Source organism: Ictalurus punctatus, chromosome 2 (genome assembly GCF_001660625.3).
Source record: "Ictalurus punctatus breed USDA103 chromosome 2, Coco_2.0, whole genome shotgun sequence".
NCBI lineage: Eukaryota > Metazoa > Chordata > Actinopteri > Siluriformes > Ictaluridae > Ictalurus > Ictalurus punctatus.
Window position 1 is genome coordinate 32,456,791 of NC_030417.2, and position 10,689 is coordinate 32,467,479.

The 10,689-nt window shown below is 38.4% G+C and overlaps 1 protein-coding gene across 1 annotated transcript; it reads right to left on the reverse strand.

Annotated features, from left to right (window-relative positions):
• dhrs7b (dehydrogenase/reductase (SDR family) member 7B) lies at window positions 1–10,659 on the reverse strand. The gene is made up of 7 exons (XM_017461379.3): window positions 10,567–10,659; window positions 7,938–8,095; window positions 4,777–4,892; window positions 4,462–4,672; window positions 3,578–3,670; window positions 2,517–2,669; window positions 1–806 (listed from the first exon to the last, which is right to left on the reverse strand). Exons 1-7 carry the CDS (start codon window positions 10,581–10,583, stop codon window positions 601–603), a joined length of 954 nt encoding a protein of 317 aa, XP_017316868.1. The 5' UTR covers window positions 10,584–10,659; the 3' UTR covers window positions 1–600.
• Window positions 10,660–10,689: the final 30 nt, after the last annotated feature.

The following is a 10,689-nucleotide window of genomic DNA, read 5'->3' on the forward strand; positions in this document are numbered from 1 at the left end:
AACATCTTAATACCCTTGTCTTTTATTCCATTTATTAGCATGATTACATTACAACAACTGTCATTCAAGATCTATGTTCAAATGGCAATATTATATCTTTTTTTAAATCACATTATAGTGCAGGAGGTAGCTCTACCACCTCACAGCTCCAGGGTTCCTAGTTCAACCGTGAGCTCGTGTTCTCTGCATGTTCATGTGGGTTTCCATCAGGTTCTCCATTTTCCCCTCACCGCCCAAAAACATGCCAGTAGGTGGACTGGCTACTCTAAAATGCCTCTAGGTGTAAAGGAGTGTGTGAGGGTGTGTAAATGGTGTCCTGGGATGGACTGGCGTTCCATCCATTGTGTATTTCTGCCTCAGTCCCAGGAAATGCATATCGAATACGTTATAGGAGCAGCTTGTAAGCTCGGCTTCAGCGCTACGCGAGCCTAGTTCTGGGCCAGAAAGATGCAAACAGAAGCCTGAAATGGAGAAACTAACCAGATCTACTGCATGGCAATATTTTTTATGCTATATTTGAAATGCCGTTATAATTAAACTTCTAGGAACACTGTTAAAAATGCACTCAAGACTCACAAGACTCTGAACTGTGGCTGCAACTTATTGTTCTTTTATTCCCTTCTCTTTCTTGGCTCGAGAGGCCATCAATCTGAAGAAGGCGGCTGGCCAGAGAGTGCGGAGGTAGACAGCGAGAGCGGGCAGCGGCCCAGCTAATAAAACATCTTTCTGCCTGTAAGTGACAGCCTTCAGAACAGCATGAGCCACGTCCACTGGGTCCCATCCTGCTGCTGTGGTCTTATCCATCACTGAGAAACAACAATAAAGTGCATTCAAGGTGCTGTAAATGTTTAAGGTGCCACTATAGTCACTATTTGGGTACTGGTTATGGTCTACTGTACATCCATATCAAGTACGAGAGAAAACAAAGAGCTATGTCTGGCAATATTAGATTTTTTTTTTATTTACAGACAGCACCAATATTCTGGTCTACAAATTAGAGGTGTGGGTCGAAATTAAAAGGACTAAAGAGCGTCAGGTTTTTACTCTTTTGCTGGATAGTTTGAAGCTCGCAGGATAAACAAGAAAGATACATTTCCAGTAACATTTAGTAAAACTTCATTTATGTATGGAATGGAATAACACGACAGTGTGCGGTTGTAGAAAAATAATCAAAAACAAACCACCAATAAACGCCACAGCAATTAGCCAAAGATAACCCTGACTCGGTCCGTACAGGATTTCGCTGTTTTTTTGTGATTGTTGCGGCCAAAAATTCTTGATTTTGCTGCGGATTTTTTCAAAACTTTTTTGTGATTTTTTTTTTTGCGGAAACTACTTGAATTGGCGCAATTGCACTAAATTGTTTTGCACGGTCTTTCGCAGTGATGTTTGTTAGTAAATGAGACCTTTTAGCTGTACTCATATTCGACACACGTGAATTGAAAGGGGCTTTGGTTGAATGTGTTGTGATGACGTCATATGACGTGTCTTGGCCCAAATCTGTGGAAATTTTGAAAAACTGGAAGCTGCTGCAAATGTTGCAGGAGCTTCCAGGGACTGAATGACTGTTTATAGCTACTAAGTGGAGAACATGAAGACTCTTATGTTCAGTTCTACAGCCAACAACAGAACACTTACAAAGCTTACGAAGCTGAGACATTCTTCTGATCACTGTAGCTGCTCCAGCACGGAAAACTGTGTGCAGCTCACTCAGTGGAGGAGCTATGATAATAGGGCAAATGTTCCACTTTCACCCTAACGTCACGTCACGTTAGAGTGAAAATGAAAACGGCTCATTTTGAGACACTGTTTATGATTTATGGGGAATATTAAAAAAAAAAAAAAAAAGGGTGGGTGGATTTTTACCATTGTAGGGTGGTTTTGTACACACACTTATCTTCAAACACCATAATAGGTCCCCTTTAAGGTCCGAAAAAAAGGGACATGTCCGGGAAAAAGAGGACGTATGGTCACCCTAACAAAAGCATTTCAGAGAACAATGTGTTCATTTCTACCAAATGAAGTTAAATTTAACAAAAGTTATTAACGCTTGCACGAGGAACTTGTTCATGTGAGTCACGACTGGCAAGACAGAACCAGAACTATAATAAAGCAGCTGTCTATATTGTGTTATTCCAAAAGATTCATTTCTTTGGTTCTAAATGAAAAAATTGTAATCCTGATAGTATTTCCCATTTTGTACAAAATGTACCTGTAATCTGATTATCTTGTTTTTTGACGTAACTGGTACGAATTACACTTACCAGTTTTTTGTATCCTGATTATGTAACGCCGTTACATGTATTCCGTTACTCCCCAAGCCTGATTACTCCACATTAAAGACATTTTCCGGTCTCTTCCAGCAGTTAACCAAACATCTGTTCATTAAGTCTTTCAAACAGCTGAATTAAGCAAATTAGGCACATCCCTATTCAGGGTCGTCTTCTTGAAGCATATGATTCAGTAATCTGAAGTGAAGAGTATAAGTCTGGGTCTCTCATATCACATACACTTACCGCCATATTTGGATCCATCTCCGGTTACAGCGTTGAGTGACAGGTTGGTTCTAATGTATCCAGGGCTGATGACTGACACATGTAGGCCAAACCGTTCCACCTCAGCCCGTAAGCAGTCGAAGAATGCCTGTGTCGCATGCTTGGAGGCTGCATCTAAAACAAACAAATGTTCATGTGTACATTATTTTAAATCATGAAATTAGCAATAACCCAGTAAATACATTCCAGTAAATTCCCCAATATTAATTGCTTGTTGGTAGAATAGTAAATCCAGCTGTTTGTCATTCTACATAATTCCTCAAAAACTGTATTAAATAACTGCAAACCTGTGTTGCTTCTCCTTTGCACGTGTTTTATGGCATACAATCAGAATTAAAAAAAAAAACATGACACAAACAGGATTAAAAATGCTATATACCAATCTGAAATGTCCCTCATTTGTTTTTCACACCATTCTGTGTAAACTCTAGAGGCTGTTGTGTGTGAAAATCCCAGGAGATCAGCAGTTTCTGAAATACTAAAACCAGCCCATCTGGAACCAACAACGATACCACGGTTAAAGTCACAAAACGGAGACTACATTTTTTCTTCATTTTGATGTTTGATGTGAACATTAACGGAAGCTCTTGACCTGTACTGTATCTGCATGTCCAAAAGTATCCAGACACCTACTCATCCAAAATGTCTTCTACAATCATGTTCACGCCTACACTATCACCCTGTAATAGCCTCTACTGGAAATTTCTGGAATATTGATGCAGGGCTTTCCTTCCATTCAGCCAGAGGGGCACTACTGAGGTCAGACACTGAAATCTTTATAGCAAAAACAAAAGAATTGGCCTTTGCCTTTCCAGTATTTTCGGAGGGGACTGTGTATGGACATTTGGAGCACTGGACAGACATAGTGGGATTGAGTTACACCACTATTGTGGACATTTTCTATTGTAAAAATCTAACATTTAAAAAAAAAACCAACCCCAAGGTCTGATCTAGAAATCCACTTTTGATTAGTACATGTTTTTGGAAAGAGCAAATCAGGGATAGGATGTGTGTATACTCACAGGCAGATCTGTAGGGAATGGCAATCTTCCCCTGGACGCTGCTGATGACGACTATATGTCCAGCACCTCGTTCCACCATGGACGGAAGAATTGCTAGGAAAAGAAGAAGAAAGGATGCGTTTCAAGCGTTTTGATTCTTAAATCCCTGTTTTATTCAATAGCCCTTCCAATGTAGACATCTTTGAATCTAAATAAGGCCGCTTTTTAGTCACATTAACTGGGTGGATCATTTATATGCTAGACACAAAATTAGATTTAGATGACACAAAACCAGACTTAGATGTGTTGTTTTATTTCTTAGTGAATTCGTTAACATAATTAAAATCGGCAGTCGTTTGAAATCTGCAGCATTTGTAGATTTTTTTCCTTTCAGTGGAATGATGTACTTCAAATACTTTGGAGATCTTTTTATGTCCCTTGCCAGACTCATAGACATCCACAACCTTTTTCCTGAAGGCCTAACAGAACTCTTTAGATCTTTATATGATGACACCACACACCTCAATAACAAAGGGAACACCAGACACTAGATGTGAGACGGGTATAAATAAGACAGGTTCCACCTGCGCTCCCTAAGCAGGTTCTAATCACTGGCACACAATCCTGAACACCTGATTTTAATTTTATGGATTTGAAGGTGTGATAAATGTAGGGGTGTACTAACTTTTTCCATGTGACTGATCTGATTTGTTAATTTAAAATGTGAAAATTACTACAAAATGTCAATTTTATGTGACATTTGATAGTGTATCACCTTTTATTAATAGGCACTGTTTCAAAGAGGATCAAATGTTTGCTTGTCCAAATAGGTCAAAAAAGCCAACAATTTCCATGGGGTGTACTTATTTTTTCACATGACTATACAAAAATGCTGCAGCTGTCACCTTGAGTTAGAGCAACAGGGCCGAAGTAGTTTGTGTCCATGACGTCCTTCTGCACCGAGACGTGTGTGTCCAGGATGGACCCGCGGTAGCTAATGCCTGCGTTGTTAACCAGGACGTCCACGTGACCGTGGCATTTCAGAATCTCTGCTGCTGCGCTGGCGACTGTCTCCGTGTCAGAGAGGTCAAAGGTCACTGTGCAGGGTGTATAGGTCTGACCAGACAAACAAAGATACAAATAACATTTGGTATTGTATCGTTATCTTGTATAAGTAGAGGCTGCTGGTGGTTATTCAGAGTGTGAGCCTGTCTGTGTACCTTTGTTTTGCCATCTGTTTTAACCCCCAACTCCTCTACGACCTCCTGTAGTCTCTTCTGGTCACGTCCACACAGGATAAGTCGTGCTCCCGCAGCATGAAAGACTCGCGCACATTCTGAGGAAACCCTACACATGTGTTAGGCCTCCAAAACAATGGGGGATAAAAACCCTCACTGTGCTACATATTAGCATTATTGTGTGCTAAGTGTAACCAATCATCAGCAAAGAAATGATACGTGATGAATATTTAGTCCTATAGAATTATTGGCATTCCTAAACATTTTTATTTTCTGTATCCTCTCATGGAGACAATAACAGCATGGAGCCTCTTCCTGTTATGTCTAACGAGGTTGGAGAGACTTGTTGAGGAATCTCTGGTCCACTCTTCCGTCCAGAACATTTTTATATTCCTAAGTTTTATGCTTGTGGACATCTTCGATTCAGACCACGGGTTTAAATAGATATGAGGCTTACCACAGGTTTAAACCCAGAGACGGAGTCGGTCGTTGCAAAACATTGATATTTATGTCCCAAAAGCATTTCATTATCTTGTTGAAACGAGGGTCAGTCACTGAGTTCCAGGGGACATTTTAAGCAAGCAAATTAAAGTGCACCTATGATGCTTTTCCAGATATTACCTTTCACGTATTGTGTTATAGAGCTGTTTGTGAATGTGAAAAGTCTGCAAAGTTTCAAAAATCAAAGTGCACGATAAACAGAGTTATCGACTCCCAAAAGAAGGAACCGATTCTGAACAGTTGAAACGAGTCGTTGGTAAAACCCGCCTCTGGTTTTCATTGGCTGCTCGCGAACAGACGGAGCTGAAACTCGTTATGGTAGTGTGCGTTTCCTTTTTGAAACACGCTGACAGCGGTAGACTAATCACAACAGACTGGGACATCTGACCACTCAGAGCAGAGTATGCTCTCTGAAAGGAGTTTAGAATGAATCCTTTAGAACGGATCACTGAACGAGTCGTTCGTGAAACTGGGGTAAAAAGGTAATGCTGCAGTTTATATTATGAGCATGTTAAACCGATAAAGGCTATTTTTCCCCGCTATGGGCCATCGGCCGATAGTTTAATAACACCCGATGATCAGGGCGAGTTATATCCTGTCAATCAAAAGAGGGAGGGAAAACACATGGATTTCCTGCTGTGTGTAAAGATGATGTTTCTTGTGTGGAATGATGATAAAACTGCAGTTTGTAATCTCTGCACTGATAAAATTTTACACCGGACGCTGCAGCAGTGAAGCGGGAGTTTCAGCTTCGAATCTAATTTTATATTTAAAAAAACAAATTTTTGCCGCACTGCTCGCACTGAATTAAAGCCCCAGTACACCGTTGAAAGATTTAAATGAAGATGAGTTGACAAAAAAGTACATACTGCACAGAAAAATATATTTGTAGAGTATTTCATATCCAGTTAATGTTAATATATATATATATATATAAAAAGTTATTATATATTACCAGTTTGATGTCAGTGATGCAGTAGAAATGCTTTTGTTTGTGGTGAGTGAATGTGAGACTATCAGGAGGTTTTTTTTTTATATAATTCAGTCAATGTTAATATGAATTAATAACATTCAATAAGTTAAGAAATCTTACTTTAATCTTCAGAATTGAGTTCATGTGTTTGTTACTTAGAGTAATGTGTGTTCTGTTTATGAGACCAGTTATTGTGAAACAACTTGTTGAAATGGAGAAAATAAAGTTTTTACTTGCATTTCCTTCAGAATTGTGGAATTAATTATTATTCATTTAAAAGAAGGTATAAAAGGCAGAACTATTGGTATCGGTTACGGTCGATATCACTCTGAATAACTGGTTATCGGTATCGGCTGAGAAATTTAGTATCGGTGAATCTCTAGCTTTTTAACCTTGGATGCGTGTAAATCTATTGTATGAGACCTTTAAAACACAATTAGGCACGTTTCAAAACCATAATAGGTGCTCTTTAAGATAAACAGATTTTTTTTCCCAAGCAAATACGTTATCATTTATTTTGAATATTCAGCAAAGGTGTCAATAATGTTGCAACATGTTTTATATGTGAGAAAACAGCATTACTTTAAACGTTAAAGTTTAAAGAAACGTCATATGTGTATGCTTTTATTAGAGAAAAGGTAAGAATCTTGTTTGAGTGGAAAATTTGTATCGACGGGCCTCGTTTATCGATCTTTCAGTAAGGTTGTGTTTAAATGTTTGCGCAAGCCAAACTGAACTTGACATTTCTGCCGGATTTACAAAAGTTTCGTAAACGCTGGTTTTCTCCGTATTCACGTGTTGATGTACCTCAATTACCTGTACATTACCGGGCGCATGCCCAGCACATGCACAGCTGGTTTGAATTGAGTGACGCCCACAAAACTCCGTAAAAGGCAAAGCTCAGAGAGCAGAAAGCACAAAGTGACTACTAAATGGCCAAAAAGGCTAAATTTCTCAAAGGCAGAATTGTAAGTACATATATAAGAATTTTAAAATATATTATTTAGCAGAATAACCAGTGGAGTCCCAGCTCCTGAAAAGCTCAAAATACAGTGAAAACCCAAGAGTCCTTACTGATGCTGTGCTGGAAAAGCAGGACGCTCTGCTCAGACCACTGGAGGACATTGCAGCAAATCTAAGAGACATGAGTTGACGTTTCAAGCGAATAACCTCAGCAAAAACGTGAAAAAAAAGAAAATAAAGCTTGCGATGTCAATTTAACAGATGGCTGAATTTCTCCGGGGTTTTTATGCCAGAAACCTTTGCTTCATTGATGCATGATGTGGCGCTGATGTACAATAACCACGCTTTTTAAAAAGTTTTTGCTTACGGCTGGAGGAGGAATGGCTCTGATGTATTCAGGAATAAGTCACGCAGCACACTATGGAGCATACGGCTCATTGCACGTTGAGACATAGCAGATTTCTTGTGTAAATGCCTGTACAAAGGATTTACAAATAAATCTGTTCGCATCCAGTTTGATAAATGAGGTGTAATGTAATAAATGTGTGTAATGTTTATTTTATAAAGTCATTTTAGGCCATTTACATGAAAAGTGCCAATAATTCTGGAGTTGACTTTAATTGTATTTTGAAATACACATGCCATAATAATAGCCATCCTGCACTGTTTATTAATTTTTTTATTATTATTTATTTTTTTTCATTACCTTTGCCCAGGCCTGAACTGGCTCCAGTGATCACCACCACTTTATCCTGGAGAACTTGCTTTCTTCTCACTCTGCGGATTATCTGCAGTAACAACAGCACACCAACTGCACCTATAGCCAGCGGTCCCACTCCCACACCTGCTAAACGCTCCATTCGCCTAAAGACACACACACACACACGTGTGCAAATGAACAACATTCTCCTCATCATTTATCTACCAGGGATTCTTAAGCTCCAGGCCTGAAGGATCCATCTCATGCCTGGTTTAATAATAGAGCTCATATGTTTGATCAAATGTATTAGAACAGGAAAAAACATTCAATTGTAGACGGGTGGAGAAAGGAACTCTTGATAAAGATCTCACTGCAGCAGTGATGGTCCAGCAGCAGGATCCTGTACAGTTTGGTGACATCTTCTGAACTCAAGTGTGTTGAATTAGTTGTGTTTGGAGGGGAAGATCACCGAACATCAGGCCTCGCTGACTTGTAAAATATACTCTGACCTTTTTATATTGCCGCTTTCCTCCACACCTTCTTATACCAACATGAAATGGGCATCTGGAACAATTTTAAACCATTCGATGAAGCCACTTTTATATTATAATCCACACAGAAACACTTGGTGTCTTGACGTTCCTACAACAGCTAGAGGTTTGGCTAGGACATTTGTGCATCTCAGACAGGTGGCATGACTGAGAAGGGAGTGCACGGCTTCCTCTCACAGAACACTGATTATGCTTAACACAAAGCAAGTCTGCCATACTTAAGCTACTTAAATAGTTCATGTTACATGCTTGAGATGGTTTGAGGTTGTTTTCGCCAAACACTGATATATATATATATATATATATATATATATATATATATATATATATATATATATATATATATATATACATACATAAATAATATAAATAATTAATAATATATAAATAATATAAACTATTTCCGTACATTTATTTTTGGGTCATTGTCTTGTCAAAATTCCTTACACAACCAAGTCGGTAGCAACCAGATTTTGGGTTACAATAATCCTGGTACTTTCTTCAGTTCTTCCTAATGGTGTTGTGTGGAAGAAAATGTGTCAGAAAGTTTTTATTACATTATTATTATGGTCCAGATTTATGGGGTTTTTTAAAAAAATATTCTTTACCTGACTTAGGTCAACAATAATCTGCCCCTTTCTCAGAGTTGAAAATGATTTGGTTTTACCCATGGACAGGGATTTTACATGTGCACAACCTCATATTTATACCCTAGGGAAATGAATCCTAGTAATTCATACCAAAGATATTGGTAGATAAATTTTCTTATTTTAAGCATTTATTTCCATAAAGAAGCCATATGATCTGCAATAGAATTGAAAAGGAAAAAAAAGCTTGAAATGAGTCAAAATACATGCTAGACAGGCTTAATAATCCATCCATCCATCTATCTTCAACCGCTTACTCCTTTTCAGGGTCACGGGGAACCTGGAGCCTATCACAGGGAGCATCGGGCACAAGGCGGGGTACACCCTGGACAGGGTGCCAATCCATCGGAGATGCTTAATAATCTTATATTTAATGCACTGTGAACTTGTGAACTATCACTGTGAAATACTAGATAAATCTGACTATATTTAAGGTATTTTCACTTGCTAAAACGTCGTTTTTTTAGTGTGCCGATCACACTAATGTGTGTGTTTTATAGATATATATGTTCATTTTCTAATCATAAATATGAAAACCAATTTAAATTTAAATTAAATAAATTTTAAAATGCTGTAAATACGAAACAAAACATTTTTTTTAAATCCATACACAAATCTCACACAATAAAGGTGCTTTGGGATTTGTGGGTGCAAAATTCACGAATAAAATGCACTAATAAGTGAAAAAAAAAACAAAAAAACCACAGCATGGTGCATAATTACATTAGTTAGACTAATTATATTTGATCATTAGATTTATGGGATGTTCATTCGATTAATCTGTGCTTCGATCTTAAGGTTGGATATAATTTTTTGTTTGTTTGTTTTCTACACAGATATAAAGCTCCCTGGGTGCAGAAATATTTGAGATCCCTGAAAAGGAGTTGTTCTCAGTCTTGGAGCACTCCTGCCTAGCTTTAGGTTTTCCTTCTCCTCTAACACAGGGCTAGGAATATAATGCACCTTGTTGGCTGTAAGAAACACGGAAGAGTAAGCAGGACACAGGACGAGTGTACACTACAACACAATACACATCTGGCCAGATGTTTCATTCACACAATTCCATTTACTCATTTGGTTACAAGAAACGAACAATTTGCATCTGTTTCTGTGTAAGTTCAGAGTGTTGAGTTACATGACTGCGTTATTTTAGCACAATGTGTTCTTATAACATCCGTGTAATGTTCATAATCGCTTTTCAGCTTGTTTATATTAACTAGCTCAGGAACAAGCTAACCAACTCCGCTAGTCATGTCTGTCGCATTCGTTGTGTGCAACGTTAAATAAACAAAAACATTTTATTTACAAGTTCTCCTATTGTAATGATTTTAAGATAATCTAGTGTTAATATACTAACTGGCGCTTTTACTGGGAAGAAATGAAATTGTATTGAGAACACAAGTAGGTAAAGATATCGGTTATATTTGTGTTACTGACCTTAAGCCAAGACCCATGTGAGCAATACGGAAGTGATCAGGGGGCGTGACCTCTACTGGCCAATAGGAATGAGCCGTAGGGCGGCGCCATTAGGAGGCAAACTGAAGACATGCTTATAACGCA